The 24,186-nt window shown below is 43.0% G+C and overlaps 2 protein-coding genes across 3 annotated transcripts in view; one reads left to right on the top strand and one right to left on the bottom strand.

Moving 5' to 3' along the window:
- The window catches only part of RASGEF1B (RasGEF domain family member 1B), a 667,380-nt gene that overhangs the window by 272,676 nt on the left and 370,518 nt on the right, over positions 1 to 24,186 (top strand). The gene's annotated exons all lie outside the window — the stretch shown is intronic.
- LOC138442931 (large ribosomal subunit protein uL1) lies at positions 697 to 1,415 on the bottom strand. Its single transcript, XM_069595046.2, has one exon. The coding sequence runs from the start codon at positions 1,388 to 1,390 to the stop codon at positions 737 to 739; it is 654 nt and encodes a 217-aa protein (XP_069451147.1). The 5' UTR covers positions 1,391 to 1,415; the 3' UTR covers positions 697 to 736.

Below are 24,186 nucleotides of genomic sequence, written 5' to 3'. Positions count from 1 at the left end.
GGGTCACGGAGGCCAGAGGGTCACTATAGAAATTAACCTTGACTAGAAGGAGGAACAGCTCACCAGCAAAGAGAACATCTCAGTGTAAGTGAATCTGGGTGTGGAACCTCTTCATTTTTTTTTGTTGTTCAGTCGCTCAGTCATATCCAACTCTTTGCAACCCCATGGACTGTAGCATGCCAGGCTTCCCTGTCCCTTCAGTATCTCCTGGAGTTCACCCAAGTTTATGTCCATCGAGTCAGTGATGCCATCCAGCCATCTCATCCTCTGTTGTCCCCTTCTCCTCCTGCCCTCAATCTTTCCCAGCATCAGGGTCTTTCCCAGTGAGTCCACTCTTCACATCAGGTGGCCAGTGTATTGGCACTTCAGCATCAGTCCTTCCATTGAATATTCATTTCTTTCAAGGTTGACTAGTTTGATCTTGTTGTCTAAGGGACTGTCAAGAGTCTTCTCCAGCACCACAGTTCAAAAGCATGAATTCTTTGATACTCAGCCTTCTTTATGGTCCAACTCTCTTATCTGTACACGACTTCTGGAAAGACCATAGCTTTGACTATATGAATCTTTGTCGGCAAAGCGATGTCTTTGCTTTTTAATACCCTGTCTAGGTATGTCATAGCTTTCCTTCCAAGAAGCAATTGTCTTCTAATTTCATGGCTGCAGTCACCATCCACTTGAAGGTGGATTCATTCTTTTTTTTTTTTTGATGGTTTAGTATGGTTTATTAAGCTGTGCCTTAGTACAGACGCTGGGGCTTGCCCATGGTGCTCTTAATGTACAAGGCCCTGACGTTCTGCCAATTTTTCTTGAGCAATGATACCAGGAAGTTGACAGCTAAGTGGATGTTGTACACAAGCTCATCATCTGTCATCTTCACGTGGCCAACAGCCACTGCCAGACACAGCACCTTCTTCATCTGGAACTTGATCGTGGACTTCACTTCATCAACTTTGGCCACCATGTTCTCATTGTGGGTCAGCAAGGAAGGGAACTTGCCAGCCTTGTTCAGGCCTGGGCCCAGGATTCGGGGGATCTGCTTGATCAGAGACTCTGAAGCCAAAAAGGCATCATATTTCTTGGCCAGCTTCTTGACCAGTTTCTTATTCTTGTTGAGTTTTTTCAGTGCCTCGATGTCCATGTGGGGGATATCCACAGCCTTGGCCTCATCACAATGCTGCTGGTCCCCCAAGACACACACGGAGAACTTGGGGCGGGGAGTGGACTTAAGCCTGACGGTGCCCGAGAAACGTTTGTCCTTTTGAGGGTCATAGTTCTTCAGGCTGATCTGAAGCTCCACCGTCTCCAAAAACTTTCTGCGCTTGCGCTGGTTCCCGTGCAGGACTTCCCGCACCGCCTCGTAGAGGGTGTCGCGGGAGACTTTGCTGCTCATAGTTCCCTACGCCGCGATAACCGGAAAAGCTGGATTCATTCTTAAGGGGGAGATAATGATAGGACACAGCTCAGGGAATTACTGGTTCAGTTGGTAAAGAATCTGCCTGCCAATGCAAGTGACGCCAGAAACACAGGTTCCATCTTTGGATCAAGAAGACCTCTGGAGGAGGAAGTGGCAACCCACTTCAGTATTCTTGCCTGGGAAATCCCATGGACAGAGGAACCTGGTGGGTTACAGTCCATAGGGTTATAAAGAGTCAGACACAACAGCAAACCCGAAGTCCAGGATCTCATGAGAGGCTCTACCTCATTTCCAGATCTAGCTTCTCTTGATCTAGAGACAGATCTACCCACCCGTGTCCGGGGAAAATTATCTTCCCCCTTCCCCACCACACAATAGGCAGTGGTGGAACAGAATCAAGATACCCACATGCGTGCCTCTCATCAGGAAGGGGAAATCCAGATGCACGTAGCAGCTGCTGAGGGTACAACCCTGACATCCCTACAGTCTCTGACTCTTGGGTGAACCTCACTCCTGTTTCTAGGAGGTAATTTCCCAGGCCTCTAGCTCTCCCTCCAAGAGGGTTTTCTTTTACTAGCGTCCTCCTTGGCCACAAGTGAAAATGACATTAGAGAATGTGCCCTCCTTGAAGGAGGAGCTGCTTTCTCAGCCTTCTCCCTGCTTGTTGAGTAGCCACAGTTGTTTTTAGTCCCAGACTCTATAACTCACTAGGAAGCCCAGTAGGCTTCTTATCTGATTCCCAGTCAGCTCCATGTGCTCATCGGCACACTGTTAACTATTTGATTTATATCCTCTAACTTTTTTCTTTTTATTGATGTATCACTTAATATATATCTGCAGTGTAGGAGACCCAAGTTTGATCCCTGGGTCAGAAAGATCCCCTGGAGTAGGAAATGGCAACCCACTCCAGTATTCTTGCCTGGGAAATTCATGGACAGAGAAGCCTGGTGGGCTACAGTCCATGGGGTCATAAAGAGTTGGACACAACTGAGCGACTTTCACTTTTATCCCTTACATATGGAAAATGAATGTATTGTAAGTATACCAACACAACCATTTTGTGTATGCCCATGTGTGCACCATCCATATTGAGCAGTAGCATTTTCCAGCACCCTCTTGAACATCCCTCTTCTGGATTCTGGAAAGAATTTGGGTCCTTAGGCCTCAAACCAGCACTGTTCCTTCTTGGAGTTTCATAGCCTTTCTTGAACACAAAATCTTTAGCTTCTGGCCTTAACTGCCCTCCCCACTGGGCTCAAGACGGGTTTCCTGAATCTAAGAGGAAGGATCTCTGTGGCAGCAATTCCCCTCAGTTAAGCTCATCCATTCCTCCTTGTCTGTGTCTTCCCTTTCTCCTGAACACTGTTGCTCCAAAATTTATGCCCTTCCATCTGGAAAGAGCTCTCAGATATCTTAGATCATAAATATATGTGCTCAGAAAGTAGCCAGCCCAATTCCATGAACAGGGACCCTTACATTCTAATCTAGATAGCTAGGATGCTCTGACAGTTGGTTTCTCCAAGCTGTGAGTGGCCCAAAGTCTGGGCCCAGAAGACGTCTAGTTCCAGAAAAGTATGAGTTAATTAAGCAACGTGTGGGCCTTTTTGTTCCTCCAGACACCAGTCACTTGCTGGAGGAAACCCATGTTTATGTTTCTATGCTCTGTATATCTATAGTGTGCCTTTCAACAATGTCTGGATTTAAAGGATTAAGAAAGCCAGAGTATCTGTAGATTCTTATCTTGACCTTCATTCATAAAGAAAGGAAGCTAGATCACTTATTGAACTCCTTCGACATCCTAGGAACCAAGCTTGCTATCTCAGCATTTTAAAAGTTGCCCTTTGTGTCTGCAGACTCTAGCGTGGAATCAGCAAGTCCCAGATAAAGTCATGACCTGGTGGGGAAAACCTGTCAGTTTGGCTTCAACTTAATGTCATTTTGTTGTCATTTGTTACTGTGAAGTTCAAAAAAAAATTTTTGTAGATGAAGGAATAGACATAATTCCAGGAAGAAAAGAAAACTGAAATTAGATCATTTCTGTGAAAATTAGCTATGTCAGCTCTGGGAAAATAATATCGATTGATTCAGGGGAAGTTGTGTTACGTTGCTGCCTGCATCTGGGAAACACAGGCCTGAGTGAGCAGAGCATGGACTTGCACACAGAGGGCGGTAGATGGCTGTGCTGAAGGGCACAGGGGCTGAAGAGAGAAATTCGGGAGGTGGAGTCGGGTGCATTCCCGCTCCTGAGGTGAGGAGCTGAGACGGAAGTGATAGGTCCTCATGGCCTCAGCATCCCCTGAGGAGAGTGAACAAAACTAGAGATCCCTGAGCTCAGCTTGGCTCCCTGAGATGCTTCTTATTCAGTTGTCTTGACAGGAAGTCTGGACACTGACAAATTTAAAAGCTCCCTCTGCATTCTAGCTTCCCCTGTGGCTCAGTGGTAAAGAATCCACCTGCAAATGCAGGAGACATAGGAGACGCAGGTTTGATCCCTGGGTCGGGAAGATTCTCTGCAGGAGGAAATGGCAACCCACTGCAAGATTCGTGCCTGGAGAATCCCAGGGACAGAGGAGCCTGGAGGGCTACTGTCTGTGGGGTCACAGAGAGTTGGACATGACTGAGCACGCACATATTGTGCATTCTACTGTGCAGCCAGAGTTGAGAACCCCTGAGTTAAAGGAGCACGTGAGTTCCCAGGTCTAAGTCCATTTTCATATGAACTGGCCATGGTGAAGGGGACCCAGCTTGCTACCCAGCCTGGTCGCCCTCTGCGTGGGCATCGCTCCCGGATCTGCAGTGCTCAGGAGCAGAAAGCCGGGACACTCCCCTCGCTGGCCTTTGCCTGACCACCCCATTGGCCTCAGTGTTGTCTCTGCCTGGGGTTGTTTGAGCTCTCCTCGGATCCCTTAGATCTGCTCCTTAAAGCTCAAGTCCTAAGGGGTCTCTCTAAGGCCCACCTCATCTGGGCCTCAGAGGGTGACACCTGTGAAGCGCATGTCTATATGCTTAGAAATTCCTGAATGGGTTCTATGCTACCATTCTGCAATGCCTCGCTGTCTTTTTACACATAGCTTCTCAATGGAGACAAATGTCAGAGTCACCTGTGGACTTCCCTGGTGGTCCAGTGGCTAAGCTCCATGCTCCCAATGCAGGGGGCCTGGGTTTGATCCCTTGTCAGGGAACTAGATCCCACGTGCCAGAACAAAGAGTTCACATGTTGCAACTCAAATGCTGTAGTTCTGCCATACAGAACACCCTACAGTTTATCTTCTTATTTTTTCTGCACCCTGAATATGATCACAACCCCAGTGTCTGTCAGGTACCTGGAAAAACTATAGTTACTTACGAAGATCTAGAAACACCATTTTTGATGTCAAGAAGCCATTCAGTGTGAATTCTTACAGGCTCTGGGCATGGAGGAAACTTTATTTTGGTTATGTTTGGTAGACATACTACCAAACTGGCTGGCCTTTAAAAGCCATTCAAGACCCTGAAGCATGGCTACAGGGACTTCTGGTAGCCCTGACTGGCAAATCCCATTCTTGTACAGCAGCCATTTGGATACATGTGCTTGGGCCAGACACACCCAAAATTCCAAAGGGGAGAATAGTTAATTCACAAGGGCTGATAGACTACCATCATGTTCCTGCTCCCATTTCTTGGCCACAGTGAGAGTTGACACCGTCACCAAGATGACAGAACTCAGAAGAGTTAGTTGCACTCTGTTCATTAGGGGAATTCCACCTCCACAATTAATATAAATCTTGAGTTTTGATTCCATGTATCAATTAAATCCTGAATTGAGAAGGCATAGTTCAGAAACCTGCTTGTCCAGAACCATCTGTCCTCTACTTCTCATCTCCACAGAAATGGTCTGATGGAACACATTTCAGCTCCATCTGCATTGACTCGTCATGCCATGGACCTCAGCACTGCTAAATCTACATATAATGATTTATAATATCTCTCCATACAGAACACCCTACAGTTTATCTTCTTATTTTTCTGCACCCCGCCCCCCAATATGATCACAACCCAAGTGTCTATCAGATACCTGGAAAAGCTACCAGTTACTTAATAAGATCTAGAAACACCATTTTCTATGTCAAGAAGCCATTCAGTGTGAATTCTTACAGGCTCTGGGCATGGAGGAAACTGTATTTTCTAGAGGATCACTCCTTGGAACTATTTAAGATCAAGAACAGGGGACTTACCTGGTGGTTCAGTGGTTAAAGATTTGTCTTCCAGTGCAGATGGTGCAGGTTCAATCCCTGGTCAGGGAGCTAAGACCTCACATGCCTTGTGACCAAAAAACCAAAAAACCAAAACATAGAACAGAAACACTATTGTAACAAATTCAGCAGTGACTTTAAAAATGGTCCATATCGAAAACAAAACCAAGAAAAACACTTTTAAAAAGATCAAGAACAGTACTGGCATTCCACTTCCTACTGTCCTGTGCCCGTGGACCCACTTAGGATTTCACTGCTTCCTGTCCCGTCCGCCCCCAGAAATTCTCTTCCCATCCCTATTCTCAGTCTACCCTTTGAAGCCTAAGGCAGAGAAACAGAATATGTGTGAATGGAGTTCACCCCCGCAGAGAACAGTGGCAGCTTCTACCACCTGCTGCAGGGATGGTATGGGCCTCAGCTCACCACTCATCTCCGAGTGTGCCATCCAGCAAACCTGGGTTGGACTCAAGACCCCCTGCCCAAGGACAGGCCATGGGAGAAGGGCACCCACTCTACCCTCCTCTCTGATGCTGACCCACTTGCTTCACCCTGTGTCTAAAATCTGCCTCGTGTCTGATTTCAACAGCCACATGTACCTTTTTCCATCTTTATCATGTTTTCTACCTCTCCCACCAATATTGGGGACTTCTGTTCTCCTTTAGGGCTTCTGGTTTAGCTCACCCAACCCACTTGGTGATTGTAGCCATGAAATTAAAAGATGCTTGCTCCTTGGAAGGAAAGTTATGACCAACCTAGATAGCATATTCAAAAGCAGAGACATTACTTTGCCAACAAAGCTTCGTATAGTCAAGGCTATGGTTTTTCCTGTGGTCATGTATGGATGTGAGAGTTGGACTGTGAAGAAAGCCGAAGAATTGATGCTTTTGAAGTGGTGTTGGAGAAGACTCTTTAAGAGTGCCTTGGACTGCAAGGAGATCCAACCAGTCCATCCTAAAGAAAAACAGTCTTGAACATTCATTGGAAGGACTGATGCTGAAGCTGAAACTCCAATATTTTGGCAACCTCATGTGAAGAGTTGATTCACTGGAAAAGACCCTGATGCTGGGAGGGATTGGGGGGAGGATGAGATGGCTGGATGGCATCGCCGACTTGATGGACATGAGTTTGGGTGAACTCCAGGAGTTGGTGATGGACAGGGAGGCCTGGTGTGCTGCAGTTCATGGGGTCGCAAAGAGTCGGACGCAACTGAGCGACTGAGTTGAACTGAACCCACTTGTCTGTCTATTCTATTATAACAAAGTATTATAGAAGGGTGACTTAAGCAACAAATATTTATATTTCACAGTTCTAGAGATGGAAAACCGAGGTCAAGATGCTGGCAGATTTGAGGTCTGGTAAGGGCACATCACTGGTTCACAGACAGATGTCATCTTGCTGTGTCATCCCCTAGTTAAAAGAGGGTGAGAGAGCTCTGGTGTTCCTTTTATAAGGGCACTAGTCCTTTTCATGAGAGTTCTATCCTCATGACCTAGTTAGTTCCCCAATGTCTCACCTTCTAATACCATGACATTAGGATTTCAACATCTGAATATCGAGAGGAAACAAATGTTTAGTCCATTGCATTACTGCCCACCTGTACCTAAATATATGTGCACAGGTATGCACACATATGCTTGTGTATTCACATGTGTGCACACAGAGATATAGGCCTATAGACGTATGAGGCAAGAGTAATAGTCAGGGGTCAGATGATGAATGGCCTCCAAAGTAGTTTGGATTTCGTCCTGCAGACCATGAGCAGTCACTGAACGTTTTAAGCAGGAGAATGGTTCAATGTGTAATTTAGAAATATCCTCACTTGTTTTTATTTGGCTACATCAGGTCTTAGTTGTGGCACCTGGTATCTTTTCTTGGCATGTGTGGACTCTGTAGTTGCTATGTGTGGGCTTAATTGCCCCATGGCATGTGGGATCTTAATTCCTCAACCAGGGATCAAACCCATGTCCCCCACATTGCAAGGTGGATTCTTAACCACTGACCATCAGGGAAGCCCAAGATCTCCATTCCTAAATGCAGTGTGAAGATGCTTTAGACCTTATAAGATCTAGAAGCAAATGCCAGTGTGTCAGCCCAGCCCAGGTCCCTCCTTATTACCTGACTTTTAGCTCTTTAATTCACAGGACGCTCTTTTTCTACCTCTGTGTTCTGTCTGCTGTATACACAATCAATGTTGCTCAATGAATGTTTTTAAAATTAAGAAAGCAAGCTGAGTCTTCACAATTGATGGAAATATGTGTAGAATCCTTATAGAAGGAGACAGCAATAGGGGACCAAAGTGAGCGGCTTGATAGAAAGGTGGTCTTTCATTTGGGACAAGAGAGATAAGAATGGATAAAACATAAAGTTGCTGGGGGGGAAAAGTACAAGTTGGAGTAGGCATGCGTGACAGGAAAAAAGCATAAGGTAAGAAAGACTCACAATGCAGATTGTGTGGCTGGAGAGAAGAGAAGCTTGATGTGAATTTAGTTGCAACAATCAAGCTGAATACAAAGGGGAAAGTCATTATTCCTTAAGGAAGACAGGAGAGCTATATCAAGGTGAGATTTTTCTTGTGTGGAATCTGAGTTGGAAGATGTAGTTCATGAAAAAGAAGTATAAGGCACCAAAAAGTGAAGAAGCAGCAAAATATTTAATAGTGGGCATGATAGCTTGGGAAGTGAATAGCACATTGTGTTTTAAGAATATAAGCTTTCCCGTGCCTGTAGATTCACTGTTGCACTATACAAAGCTTTTGGAGGACCTTTGGCGAATAGGATGAAGGAAAATAAATAATGACTATCAGAGACTAAGAAAGATTTTAGAAACTGAAGGCCACCACCATCACTAAGATTTTACCTGCAGGACAGTCTGCTGTGGTTGACTAGATTAACAAAGGGCATGTCACAGGGTTTTGTAATATAGTATATGTGGTGGTAAAAATATAAATTGAAGAAAAATGTCAGAACATTCCAAAGGAAAATAGAATCTATGCTATATTTGAATTAGTGATATGCTCTTGTTTTATCCAGCAAACTCTTACTATTTTCCTTTAAGACTATGTAAAAATTTATGGTCCTAAGAAGATGTGTTGAAAGATCCTTAAGTTACCCTCAGCCCATGTGACCATCTTTGAAATGAATGATTAGAAGGGGGAGGAAACATAAGCATGAGGGCAGTGAAACACGACAGCCGACACATGGCTTTATTCTGTGTATTTGTTGTTCAGTCGCTAAGTCATGTCTGACTCTTTGCTACCCCATGGACTGCAGCATGCCAGGCTCCCCTGTCCTTCACTATCTCTTGGAGTTTGCTCAGACTCATGTCCATTGAATCCATGGATACCATCCAACCATCTCATCCTCTGTTGCCGCCTTCTCATCCTGCCCTCAATCTTTCCCAGCATCAGGGTCTTTTCCAGTGAGTCCCATTCTATGTATAGTCTGTTAGTAATCTCTGTATTCACCCAGATTTCACTAAGAGAAGCAGGACGAGGAGGAGACATGAATCAAATTGGTTGCACAGTTGTGGGGCTGACTGGGCAAGTCTAAAATCTATAGTGGGGGCTCTTAGGACAGGAAAGCCAGAACTCTCAAGGACAGGCTGAAGCTGCTGCCCACGAGTGGGACTGCCTCTCCTTCTGGAAGCCTCACCTGTGCTCTCAAGGTCTTTCAACTGATTGAATCAGGCCCACTCAGCTTTCCAGGATGAGCACCTTCATTTAAATGTCAACTGATTATCTTTAATCACAACTTTAATCATATCTACAAAATACCTTCACAATAGCTAGATTAGTGTTTAACTGAATTATTGAAATGGTAGCTGGTGGGATGTTACATCAAAAGACTATGGATGAAATTCTGTTAGGGAAATTTGGTAAGAATGAGGTGTTAAATGAAGTGTTAGTCATTCGGTTGTATCTGACTCTGCGACCCCCTAGACTAGCCTGTCAGGCTCCTACATCTATAGAATTTTCCAAGCAAGAATACTGGAATGGGTTTCCATTTTCTTCTCCAGGGGATCTTCACTATTCAGGAACTGAACTCGGGTCTCCCACATTGCAGGCAGATTCTTTACTGTCTGAGTCCCCAGGGAAAAGGGGTATAATTATAGGAGCTCAGCCAAGGAGCATGCCACTCATTTATTCTGACAATTAAATAAAGGGAGAATGTATTCAAAGTCTGTGAGTAGAATTTGAAAAAGTGTTGGATGGAGCAAAAGTCATTAATTCACTCACTTATTCATTCACTCACTCATGCACGTGGGCATTCATCAAACATTTGCCTCTAGCTAATGTATGAGACATGGAGGATATAGCAATAAAGCACTGCCTCTTCCAATAAATAGTTTCCAGCTTGGTGGGATAGATACAGAAAAAGGCATTTGCAAAATGTGTATTTTTGGTATGTGAAATCCTAGTTCCTGGGCCAGGGATCGAACCTGTGTCCCCTACAATGGCAGGTGAATTCTTAACCACTATGCCACTAGGGAAGTCCTGAAAATGTGTATTTTAGAACGATATTATAGAAATGTGTATATACTATGGGAACAGCAAGGAAGACCAAGGAGGATGGTATAAAAATGGAAATGAATGTGTACTGAATTGTAGAAATAGGTGATAGGCCAGTGAGAATTCTTTGTGTATATGACCGAGGATGAATAAAGAAAACAGCAATGAAAATAGAGGAAGTAAAAAGTTAACAGGCACGGGAGGGTAACATGTCTTAATGCTAATTTTCCTTTTCCACATTCGTGATGTGTGGCTCTTCCCACCAAGAGTAATGAAGATCCTTTTATGGCCTGCGGAAAAGGAGCACAGTCTCAGAGGGCAGCGGTGCATCTGCTAGGCTGGAGGGAAAAGAATGTGCTGCCCAGAATATTTTCACACTTCAGGGTTACTGAATTTCTAACGTTAAGAAACCCGGAGGTAAGGACAGTGGTGGAGTGTGTGGGTAACTGAAACGCCAAGTGCTGAAGTTGGCTCAGAAGCCTCCCCTGAAAAGAAGTAATGTTTATAGTGAATTTATCTGTCCGCAAAGGCACCAGGTTATGTTTCCTCCTGTCTTTCAGAATAGATCTCTGCTGTATGAACTTGCGCTCTTGATTGCAAGTAACAGAAAGCAATTCAAGCAGGCCAAACAAAAAAGATTATTTGTTAGAATGCAGGAATAGATCCTAGAACTGAGAGTGGGAAGGTAGCCAGATCTCAGATGGGGGTGAGGGGGCGGGGTGGGGAGATGGGGGGAGTACCTGGGATTTTCCCCCTCCCTCCCCTTCTCTCCTCTCTGCTCATTGGCTTTGCCATCCCTGAGAATCAGAGGTCTCTGTTCTGCAGTGCCCCTGGTAGACTATCTGCCGCATGGAAGACTATTTGCTCCAGAGTGAACAATTACAGCTGGAGCCGTGCACAGGCTTTCCCAGTTCTAAATCTGATTGGCCTGTGTTGAATAAGATACCTGCCCTATTTAGTCAGATATGGGCCAGGACGGGGGCCAGAGGAGCTCTGAAGTCTGGGAGAGATGGGTCATGGGTTAGTTAGACGTCCCCAGGGAAGCTCACAGAAAGAGAGGGAAGACATGGGGCACCCTATAGACCTTTAGTCTCTGCTATGAAGCTCTTGATTCCTATCTTTATTCTTTTGTATCCTGACCTGTGGGTGGGTCTTATTTTTGTGGCCCTGGAAAACTATGATGTCTGAGATCCAGAGTGAAGTCTTTAGGAAACAACAGCCATTGTGCTTCATTTGTTTTTCCATTGCAGTAAAACCATAATAACACACAGATCTAAACAGCTGGGCTTTTGGCTTTTCTTGCACTTTAGTCCACCTACCCTAGAAACTGAAAAGCGAAAACACAGTGGATCATCATGTCTCCTCCCTCCCGTGTGTTTAGCATCGCGGAGATCAAAATCAGAGATACAGAGGAAACAAAAGACATGAATCTTGCCCAAAATAAAATGGCTTGAAAGTGAAAGTCGCTCAGTCATGTCCAACTCTTTTTGTGACCTCTATACAGTCCTTGGAATTCTCCAGGCCAGAATACTGGAGTGAGTAGCTGTTCCCTTCTCCAGGGGATCTTCCCAACCCAGGGATCGAACCCAGGTCTCCAACCCAGGTCTCCCGCATTGCAGGCAGATTCTTTGCCAGCTGAGCCACCAGAAAAGCCCAAGAAGCCTATCCCTTCTCCAGCGGATCTTGCTGACCCAGGAATCAAACCAGGGCCTCTTGTATTGCTGCTGAGTCACTGGGAAAGCCCCAAAATGGCTTATTACTATCTATTGAAAAGAATAAAAGGAATGATTGAGAAGGAAAAACTGGCTAAGCCATATTAAGCAGATTAATATTGGGATACAGTGTATTGATATAGTACATATAATATCAGAAGATACTAGAGGAATAAGATATTGGGGGAACTGCTCTCTGTGGGCCTTATGTATACCTGTGGGTCAGTCTTCTGAGCACAGAGAGGGAACAGCTCAACTTGTCCCTTCTCCTTCCTCAGAGAGAGAGGGGAGAAAGCCTGATAAGATCAGAGCAGAAACTCCAAGAAACGCAGGGCTGGGGAGAAAGTGAACGTGAATAAGGAAATAGTTCTGAACCTGCCCAGTGGTTTTTGAAATCAAATTTATTAGCCTTCTCTCCTCATTATACCATACTGCCTCTCCATAGATCTATAAGGGATGATAATTGCTCTATTTTTCTGAGCTTTAGCCCTTATAATAGTCTTATAATGATAATATATTTTACATGGTAATATCCTAATAAGAAAACTACGTATAAGATTAGGTGAATTGTATTTGACAAATTTAATTTTAAAAAGCTAACAGAAAAAAAACCACATCCCAATGAGATTAAACGCTGACTTAAGTCCTCAAAGTGGGAAATTGCCAGAAGGTTAATTTTGCCTTTATCACGGCTCCACTGCCTCCTCCCAGAGGGCCTTGCAGCTGCTCTCACGGCCTGTGCTCCAAGCCTCTGAAGCACTTGTGGACTCCTGGGTGAAAGGCAGATGAACTTCAAAGTGAGTTTTTCCTTCTTACTATTACTACTTATCTCTTAATGAACTCTATAAAGATCAACAAACAGAGACATTGGAGTGAATGAATTTAGAGGTTTGTGGGGAAAGGTGATCAATAGGTTTAAAAATAATTTAATATCCTCTGGATCATTTTCTCCTTCTTTTGTGAAATAGTTCAACAGAGTAAAATCTCTATTAGTTTTTGATAGGAAGGGGCTGAGTAATTTTCCAGTGTATCAGTAATTTCAGAAATTTATTTTGTAAAAAAAAAAAAAACAAAACTCAAACTGCAATACATTTCACAAAGATAAATTTGAATTTTGAAGGCAAATCTGTCATGTGGTTTTAAGGAGATGGGACAAAGAAATAGTATTTCTATTTCTCCATCAGAAATAGTACTGGAAAGGGAGACAGCTCTAACAGTGGTCACTTCCTAAGGATATAAGGAAGGAACTCCCATCGTAAGCAGTCAGTGAGAAACAATCACATTTTATTATAATAAAGTAAATATAAAATTACATTTCTGGTGGCTCAGATGGTAAAGACTCACCTGCAATGCAGAACACCTGGGTTTGATCTCTGCATCAGGAAGATTCTCTGGAGAAGGGAATGGCAACCCGCTCTAGTATTCTTGCCTAGAGAATCCCATGGATAGAGGAGCCTGGTGGGCTATGGTCCACCAGGGTTGCAAAGAGTTGCATATAACTGACACAAAATTAAATCTAATGGCAATAGGAAATAAAGTATTTTTTTCTCTTGTCTATAGTTGTACCCAGTGTATTATGTAGAATGTTCTGAGGATATGATTGTTAATTTTATGTGTCAGCTTAGTTGGGCCACAGTGTCTAGATATGTGCTCAGATCTTATTCTGGATGTCTCTGTGAGAGGCTTTTCAGATGAGATTAACATTTACATTGGTGGACTTTGAGTTAAGCAGATTGCCCTCCATAGTGTGGGTGGGCCTCACCCAATCATCTGAAGGCCTGACTCGAAGAGAAGACTGACCTCTCCTGAGCAAGAACACGTTCTGTTGGGAGAAGGCTTTTGAACCTGAATTGCATCACTGGCTCTTCCCTGGGTCTCTAACCTACAGCACACCCTGCAGATTTTAGACTTATTTAATTCCTTAAAATATATCCCTGTCTCCCTTTCTCACTTACACACACACAGACACACATAGGCACACACATGTGTGCGTGTGCACACGCACACACACACGCATGCATGCAAACCAGACGAACACAGAAGTTGTTACTCAGTCTCTAAATTGTGTCCTGCTCTTGTGACCCCATGGACTGCAGCACTCCAGCCTTCCCTGTCCTTCACTATCTCCCAGAGTTTCCTCAAACTCATGTCCATTGAGTCAATGATGTCATCCAACCATCTTATCCTCTGTTGCCCGCTTCTCCTCCTGCCCTCAATCTTTCCCAGGATCACGATCTTCTCCAATGAGTCAGCTCTTTGAATCAGGTGGCAAGTGTTGGAGCTTCAGTTTCAGCATCTGTCCTTCCAATAAATATTCAGGGTTGATTTCCTTTAGGATTGACTGGTTTGATCTCCTTGCTGTCCAAGGGATTCTAAAAACTCTTCAACACCACAATTTGAAAGCATCAGTTCTTTGGTGCTCAGCCTTCTTTATGATCCAACTCTCACACCTGTTCATGACTGCTCAAAAAACAATAGCTTTGACTATGCAGACCTTTGTCAGCAAAGTGATGTCTCTGCTTTTTAACATGTTGGACTTTACTTTCACCACCAGACACATCCACAACTGAGCGTCTTTTCCACTTTGGTCCAGCCTCTTCATTCTTTCAGGAGCTATTTCTTTACTCTCCCCTAGCGGAGAAGGCAACGGCAACCCACTCTAGTACTCTTGCCTGGAAAATCCCATGGATGGAGGAGCCTGGTAGGCTGCAGTCCATGAGATTGCTAAGAGTTGGACACGACTGAGCGACTTCACTTTCACTTTTCACTTTCATGCATTGGAGAAGGAAATGGCAACCCACTCCAGTGTTCTTGCCTGGAGAATCCCAGGGATGGCGGAGCCTAGTGGGCTGCCATCTATGCGGTCGCAGAGTCGGACACTACTGAAGTGACTTAGCAGCAGCAGTAGCAGCAGCATATTGGCCCACTCGTGTTCTTGCCTGGAGAATCCAACGGATGGGGGAGCCTGGTGGGCTGCCCTCTATGGGGTTGCACAGAGTCGGACACGACTGAAGTGACTTAGCAGGAGCAGCAGCAGCAGCAGCAGCATCTTCTGACCTGGACATCTTCTGACCTGGGGGCCTCATCTTCCAGTGTCATATCCTTTAACCTTTCCATACTGTTCGTGAGGTTCTGGAGGCAAAAATACTGGAGTGGGTTGCCATTCCCTTCTCCCAGGGACCATGTTTTGTCAGAACTCTCCACGAGGACCTGTTCATCTTGGTCCTGGGTGGCCCTGCAAGGCATCACTCATAGCTTTACTGAGTTATACAAGCCCCTTTGCAATGACAAGGCTGTGATCTATGAAGAGGAACACAGAGGTTGAGTTTTATTATTGAAAGGAAAAAGAGAAGAGAGAAAAGGAAAGAAAGAGCAGCTCCCTTTAAGAGTGAAAGTGAAGTCGCTCAGTCATGTCCGACTCTTTGTGACCCGTGGACTGTAGCCCACCAAGCTCCTCCGTCCATGGGATTCTCCAGGCAAGAATACTGGAGTGCGTTGCCATTTCCTTCTCAAAAATTTCTTTCAATGATACAGACTGTTACTTCCTTTAAAACATTGCCTCTCAAGTGTATAAGTTTATAAATCATTTAAAAGGTGCTTTATTTAAGTAAGCACTTAATGAATTGGAACAAAATCTGCAATAAGAAGTAGATTGTGTGAGGACACATATTAACAATTATTAAATTGTGAACTCATGGAGGGCAAGGTCATTTACATCATATCAATTTCAATTGCTGATCTATTGTATCGAGCCATATGAAATTGCTGCTATTTGAGTATTTCTGACCTATTAAAAAGAAAAGCAATTACATATGGTTCAATCGAATAGAAGTATATTATAATCCTATATGATAAAGGTCAGAAAAAAAGCATTTCTAGACTTTTTTCCCCGTGTAATTTAGACCAGTTTTTTGTTTAGTTTTTTTTTTTCTTTTTAGGACCATTAAGATGAAGGTAATCAAATACTTTATGTGAAAAATATACAAACTTGAGCAGTGATTATCCTTTTAAGTATTTTCATCAAATTTTAAAATTTCAGCTCCTTTTTTGAGTACACAGCAACACTCCTAAAATCATAGATACAAATTCTTTCCCCCCATAATATAGCTTCCATCTATGGCACATTCCATGCCAGTGGGCTGGCTGTGTGCCAGGCATTCATATGGATCCTGTTGAAGTGCCAGTTGAGGTACAGTGTGTCTCTTAGGTGTTATCCAGAGATCTGAACAAAAATAATTTGTGATGTCCCTAGTGATCTCTAAGAGGATCTGGAATTGTGTCAAAGTACCTTACATTTGGGTAACACTTGGCAATCTAGAAAGCTTGTTCTCTTTTCATCTTTGCACAAACATCATAAAGCATTTTGTCTTTCCTTAATTTATCATAGAGGCAACACAGTACAGACAACTGAAGTCGTTTACTGAGGTTCTATAACTTAGTGGAAAGAGCTGAAGCTTTAAAGCACTTTGAGCACTGTTGTTGGTGGTGTTTTTAAAAATTTTCATTAGGGTATCCATCTCTCAGTCATGTCTGACTTTTCGTGTGAATCCATGAACGGTAGCCCACCAGACTCCTCTGCCCATGGAATTTTCCAGCCAAGAATACTGGAATGGGTTGCCATTTCCTCCTCCAGGGGATCTTCCAAACCCAGGGACTGAACCCCCGTCTCCTGCACTGAAGGTGGATTCTTTACCACTAATGCCACCTGTACAGGTGCTTTACAACGTTGTCTTGGCTTGCTGTAGAGCAAAGGGAATCAGCTATACATACGCATACATGCGCTCTTTGTCACCACAGAGCATTGAGTAGTTCGCTGTGCTGTGCAGTAGGTTCTCACTAGTTACCTATTTTATACATAGTAGTATATGTATGTCAGTCCTAATCTCCCAGTTCGTCCCACCTCCTTTTCCTCCCCATGGTGTTCATACATTTGTTCTCTCCATCGGTGTCTCTATTTCCGCTTTGCAGATGGGTTCGTCTGTACTGTTTTTCTAGATCCCAGATATATATGTTAATATGTGATATTTGTTTTTCTTTTTCTGACCTGACTTCACTCTGTATGGCAGACTCTAGGTCCATCCACATTTCTGCATACGGCACAGTGAGCACTGTCACTTTACCGCTGCGAGATTGATTTCTAGCTTTCTTGTACCTTGCTCTTCTTCCCCTTCCAGTTTGCTTCTAACCCGTTTTGTGGATTAGTTCCCCACAGGACCCTGAGTTGCTCATGCACAGGATTCTGCAAACATTTTCAAGGCTGTGTTTTCAAGGAAAATCTTAGCAGTCCTCTGCTGCATTCTGCTGAATCTGTTTCTGATCTTGTTCTTGTTCCAAAATACAGTGCTGACTTTGCAAATGGCCCGTAAAGCAAGTGTGCCTTGAAGTCACAGCCATCTGTGTGCAGCAGAGCTGGAAATGTGGCATCAAGCAGCCAGCTGTTTACAAGACCACCTCCCTTGCCTCATCCATTCGAAGGAGAGACAGCATCAGGATACGTGTGTAGCTGTTTTGTTGTTGCTGTTTGGTCTGTCAGTTGTGTCTGACTCTGCAAACCCATGGGCGGTAGCCCGCAAGGCTTCTCTGTCCATGAGATTTCTCAAGCAAGAATACTTGAGTGGTTGCCATTTCCTTCTCTAGGAGATCTTTCTGACCCAGGGATTGAACCTGTGTCTCCTACAAGTCTCCTGCATTGCAAGTGGATTCTTTTCCGCTGAGCCACCAGGGAAGCAGCAAGCTGAATTCAAAAGCTGTGAAAAATTAGGGGCGAAAAATTGACAAGGGACTTCTTAAAGTCCCACCTGAGCACTGGAAAACAACAGGGACTAAGGGAGATATGTGGCCATAGAGCAGTCTGGCTGTTACCAACTGTGCGATGGAAGTGTCCTTTACCAGCGAAGATACAGACGGTTGGTCCAAGAGAAGATGCCCTGGACTGCACGGGCTCTGCCTAGCTCTGCTTCGTGTCTGCCTGAGGACTGTGCATGCAGCCGAGACTCACAGATTGGAAGAAAATAACTGTCAAAATCAGCAGAATGTTCTTTGTGGTCACAGAATAACACTGACTCTCTAATTAAGGAAAAATGATCCACCTCTTTGTTTCAGTATGTTTTAGCACCTTTGCTGGTGGTATCTTTTATTCTTGGAAGGAAAAAAAAATATTGCAGTTCTTTTTTGCTCTGGCTTATCAGAATCTGTCTTCACTACCATATAAATTCACAGAATTTGTGAATATATCTTCAAATTTACTTCACAATTTCCCTAATTATAGATTTTCTTTCTTGTGAATTTATTTTCCAGGCTTTTGCCTAGACATTTTAGTTGGTTCATTCTTTCTGGATGAGTGCCACAGGGACGATGCTGGCATAAAACAAACATTAGCAGACTAGAATCCAAGATCAATCTCTTATCTTCCTAATTACCACCCATTCCCGCTGGCAAAGTCTTCAGGTCTTAAAGAGAAAACAAACAGTCTACCTGAAAAGCAGAGGCAGTCTGTGCGTGCAGTTTCACCTGGCTGGGTGTGTTCTGCTGGAGGAATTTTCAGTGCTGACTTTTGGGTTGTGCGTGTGTGCTGGGTTGCTTCAGACATGTCTGACCCTGTGGGACCCTATGGACTGTAGCCGCCAGGCTCCTCTGCCCATGAGATTCTCCATGCAAGAATACTGGAGTGGGTTGCCATGTCCTTCTCCGGGCAATCTTCCCAACCCAGGGATTGAACCTATGTCTCTTATGTCTCCTGCATTGGCAGGGGAGTTCTTTACCGCTAGGGCCACCTTCAGGCTGGTACAACTTAAACAGTGACTGCAGTAACAAGGTCACTTCTGGCCTTGCATCTCTCAGCTAATAAATTAAATCTCAATTTCCCCATCTGTAAAACTGGAATAATCATAGCTGCTTCATAGTGTTTGAAGATCAAATGAGTTAATGAATGAGAAATGGCCTTGTGAACTTTAAAGTATTGTAAGAGTTTTAGCGCTTAGCTCAGTCGGTAAAGAATCTGTCTGCAATGCAGGAGACCCAGGTTCAGGTCTTGGGCTGGGAAGATTCCCTGGAGAAGGAAATGGCTACCCACTCCAGTATTCTTGCCTGGGAAATCCCATGAACAGAGGAGCCTGGTGGGCCATAGTCTGTGTGGTCACAAAGAGTTGGACACAACTGAGCAACTAAACCAAACCACAGGAGCTTTCGCTGTGGTCAGGTGATGATGATTGCTACGAATTTTTGGAGTTAGAGAGTTTTCTACAGTCAATTTTAAGTTACTCTTTACTTCTTTTTGTCCTGTTAATGAATGAATTTGTTCATAGGTAGTGCAATTAGAACACACACATACACACCATACAATTCCTTATAGATTTTTTCCCCTAACAATGGCCAAAAGATTAGTTTACAGAGAATTTTGAGAGGGGTTGGCAAACAATGGCCCATGAATGAAATCTGGCCAACTGCCTGTTCTTGTAAATAAAGTTTTATTGGGACACAGCCTGACCATTTGTTTACAAATTGGCTTCAGCTTCTTTTGCAACAGATTGGTTACTTGCCATAGACTGTATGGCCCTGCTATTGCTGCTGCTAAGTTGCTTCAGTCATGTCCGACTCTGTGTGACCCCATAGACGGCAGCCCACCAGGCCCCCCCCCATCCCTGGGATTCTCCAGGCAAGAACACTGGAGTGGGGTGCCATTTCCTTCTCCAATGCATGAAAGTGAAAAGTGAAAGTGAAGTCACTCAGTCGTGTCCGACTCTTTGTGACCCCATGGCCCTAGAAGCCTAAAATATTCACCACCTGACCCTTTATAGAGAATGTTTTGTGACTCTGGAATTAAATAGAAGGATTTGGCAAAATAAAAGAAATATTAACCTGTCAGTCTGAACATATCCTTTACTATCCCCAGTGGTTCAGTTAAATGGGCATTTTGATACACTGGTGGTGAGAATATAAATTGATGTAGCCTTTTTAAAGGGCAGTTGGGCAATGTGTATCAAGAGTTTGAAAAATTTGCATGCAACTTTAGTCCCTGAATATAAATATGATGAATATTTAACAGTGTTTACTTCTGAGATACAGTTCTTCAGATGCTCTTAGAAACTAAGCAAAGCTCTTCTAACTCTTAAAATTCCCTGCTGTCATTTTAGAATCTTCATGAGAATCTGATTAAAAACAAAAACATACCAACTTACATGATGTTATGGGGAAAATACGCTCCTAGTTCAGTGCTGTCTCAGCAATGGTTATTTCAGGAGCTATAGAGAGAAGCCTTTTGATATGTGGATAGGCAGCCTGTATTTTGTTTTGCAAGTTTAGAACACTATTTTTAGGTTTCCTTTAAACAGATCCAGCACCCTAAGTGCTTCTGTATACCTTCTGATCAAATATTTCTGTTTCTCATATAATTGATACACTCCCCAAAGGACAAATCAGCATTAGTATCAAAAATATTATTATCTATCTTCAACTTCTGGAGCAAATAATTTCATGTAGAAATTCCTGTGCTTAACCAACAGTTTATTTTGTAGAAAGGAATTACTGTGGCTGAATATATTATTGTAAAGTTTCAGAAAAAAAAATTATTTTCTGGTTAGAACAGCTAAAGTTGCCATAGTAAAACTTCACCCTCAAAAAGGGAAACAGAAAAAGAAATGGAATTCAAGTTTAGAGCGTTTGCTTTGGTTTCAAAATTACTTTATCCAGGAATCTATTTGCATTTATTACTCTTTTGTAGTCAGTGGTAGTTCCCTTCCTTGCTATCTTAACATTCTTCCCCCAGGATAAACGTATCACAGAGCGTGGTAACCCATGGCAACCAGGCATCGTGTGAGAGGGGCAAACTAACTTGGAGGTATACTTAATATTTTCTTGGTGAGGAAAACTTGTGGAAATGATTTCCCTTTTTCCTTTTTTCATAATTCACAAGGAACACATGTGGAATGTCATAATGAATGCACTGTGAGATATGCTACTGGTAGATGGCACATAGTTATCAGCTTCTGAAGTTCAGTTTCAAGGCTGCATAACTGCATTAAAAGGCCTGGGGGCTTCTCAGTGCATATGCAAAAGCTAAATGAGTGCTTATCAAAAGCATGTGTTTTCTCACACTTAGAGGTGCAATTTTGGTGATTACTATGAAGCAACTTTTGTTTCAAAAGAGAGTCAGAAACCAGGATTATAAAAAAATAGACTGTGTATTCTGTGTGCATGTTGTTGGAGATAAGATGCATGAATAGGATTTATAGATAAACATGCCCTGAGTATGGAGATGGAGTGCTACTTTCTTGAAAGGACTAGATACCTGATAAGAAATTCCGAGCAAGACCTTTCCTTTTCCATTTTCATGTATAAACACACCACAAGGTGTTTTTGTTTCTTTGGAAATAAAATGAGTATTGTTTCTATTCTTACAGTTAATAGAAACAGTAAGTTTCTATTACTGTTTCTGTTACTATTAGTTAATAGTAACAGTTGCAAAATAGGAAAGCTTGACAAACTGATGATTAAATCCAAGAATATGGACAAAAGCATAAAATAGGATGTAGAGGGAAGAGTTTTCCGTACCTCACTCTCTAGAACAAAACTCAGCTACAACTCTTCTCAAATAAAGAGGAACCATTAAATCATAGACTTGTTTGATCGAACTCTGGGACTTAATGAAGGACAGGGAAGCCAGGCATGCTGTAGTCCATGGGGTCATAAAGAGTCAAACACGACTGAGCCACTGAGCAACAAAAAAAATTAAATCATTAAGGGTAAGAAATTAATGGTGATTCTTTGCATTTGCAGAATATACCACCTTCATTCCAAGGATGATGGACACGTATTGCCGTATTAACTGTACTTTATCCTGTGACTGGGTGTTGCAGTCCATGGTGTCGCAAAGAGTCCGATACAACTGAGCGATGAACAGTAACAACCCTGTGAGTTAAGGAAGCAGAGCAGATTTTAATCACAGGGGAAAAAAGTATCATTATAATATCTGTGTGTATTTGCTGAAGCTGAAGCTCTGATTCTTTGGCCACCTGATGCAAAGAGCTGACTCACTGGAAAAGACCCTGATATTGGGTTGGATGACGTCAGTGACTCAAGGGACATGAGTTTGAGCAAACTCTGGGAGACAGTAAAGGACAGGGAAGCCTGGCGTGCTGCAGTCCACGAGATCACAAAGAGTTGGACATAACTAAGCGACTGAACAAGAACAGATGTGTATATTGTGATATACATATATTTTGATATATATGGATGTGTGCATACATATGTATCATACATACATGCTTCTGAATTATTTGCAATGGCAGAAAACCCAAGGATCAAATAGGTTACATGCATCTCAATAGGAAATGGGCTAAATGAATCATGGTTCTACGAAGAACCTTTTAAAAATCAGGTTTGAAGGAAAGTGGTCAAAAAGTACAAACTTTTTTTATAAGATAAATAAATGCTAGAGATAAAATGTATAGCACAATGGCTATCGTCAACACTGCTGTAGGACATACTGGAAAATTAGAGAATAATTCTTAAGGATTCTCATCACAAGAAAAACATTTTTTCTTCTTTCTTTTTAAAAATATTGTATCCACAGGAGATGATGGATATTAGCTGAACCTATTACAAAGATCACACAGAAATATGTAAACAACACCATCATGCTGTATGCCTTAAGCTTATACAATGATGTATGTCAATTATTTCTCAATAAAACTGGAGAAAAGAAAGGGATTAAGTAAATCTCTATTGGCTGCTGTGAATGTTCTCCAAAATGTAAAATTAAATAAAATCACTGTGAATTATCTCATTTATATAAATAACAGGATATGTACACAGACACACATATGCTAGCCAATTATAACTTTTTGTTTTGGAAGGATGAATAAAAAACTATTGTTAATAGTTAGATTTGAAAAGGAGAAGGCAATGGCACCCCACTCCAGTACTCTTGCCTGGAAAATCCCATGGATGGAGGAGCCTGGTAGGCTGCAGTCCATGGGGTCGCAAAGAGTCAGACACGACTGAGCGACTTCCCTTTCACTTTTCACTTTCATGCATTGGAGAAGGAAATGGCAACCTACTCCAGTGTTCTTGCCTGGAGGATCCCAGGGACGGGGGAGCCTGGTGGGCTGCCATCTATGGGGTCACACAGAGTTGGACACGACTGAAGCGACTTAGCAGCAGCAGCAGCAGATTTGGAGGAAAGTGTAGGGTTTGGAGGAGAAAGAATTCTACATCTCGTATTTTCCTAAACTGCATGAAATTTTTACTATGTGCATGTAATAATTTTATCATTTAAAAGTATTAAGATTTATCTGGGGATAGAAGTTTTGTCTAATATGTTTTTCAACATTTGAAAATATCTATGTTATTAAAAACGCTTTCAGGTGGCTTAGTGGTAAAGCATTGGCCTGCAATGCAGGAGACGTGGGTTTGACTCCTGGGTTGGGAAGATCCCCTGGAGAAGGAAACGGCAACCCACTCCAGTATTCTTGCCTGGAGAATCCCAGGGACAGAGAAGCCTGGTGGGCTGCCATCTATGTGGTTGCACAGAGTCGGACATGACTGAAGTGACTTAGCAGCAGCAGCAGCAGCAGCAGCAGCAGCAGTCATTTCCATTATCCACAGATGATGCTGTGCAGTCTATCTCACACATGTGTTTAACTACCACAGTTGCAGTTGAGTTTCCCAGGTAATCCTAGTGGTAAAGAACCCGCCTGCTGATGCAAGAGACATATGAGATACGGGTTTGATCCCTGGATTGGGAAGATCTTCTGGGGAAGGAAATGGCAACCTACTCTAGTGTTTGTGCCTAGCAAATCCCATGGACAGAGGAGCCTGGCGGCCTACATTCCAAAGGGTCACAAAGAGTTGGATACGACTGAAGCAACACATGTTGCAGTTACTAGTTCACATCTGATAGTGCACAAAGCTGGTTAGATCTAATAGCCAGTATTCTGTTAGTTAAAAACAGCCAGGCCAAGTAGTTTGGGGTTTAAATCTTGTAGATGCTTCAAATTCTATAGTCAAAAGAGCCCAGGTTTCTGAGCTGTGGCTCCTCTCACACAGAAGAAACCAGAGAAGGAAAGAAGAGATCAGTGTAATATCCAGTGGAAACCAGACATCTGTATTATCACCTGTAGTACCTGATTTCTAAATTTTATGTAAGCAGTATGTCTCCAGTTAGAAAATAAGTAAAGTTTTCATCAGTTTGTACACATTTATTTGAAATTGTGTCTTAAGACAAATCAGGGGGCAATATCGCTAAAATTTAGGGGCTTGTGACAGATTACATTGAAGTTCACCCTCTTTTCACTCAATAATGTAATCTATTATAAGAGAGAG

Source organism: Ovis canadensis, chromosome 6, assembly GCF_042477335.2.
Source record: "Ovis canadensis isolate MfBH-ARS-UI-01 breed Bighorn chromosome 6, ARS-UI_OviCan_v2, whole genome shotgun sequence".
Lineage (NCBI taxonomy): Eukaryota > Metazoa > Chordata > Mammalia > Artiodactyla > Bovidae > Ovis > Ovis canadensis.
The sequence above is the reverse complement of the archived record's forward strand: the minus strand, read 5'-3'. Positions and strand labels throughout refer to the sequence as shown.

Coding starts and splice junctions, on each gene's coding strand:
- LOC138442931 (XM_069595046.2), bottom strand. CDS start 1,390: ATGAGCAGCAAAGTCTCCCGCGACACCCTCTACGAGGCGGTGCGGGAA.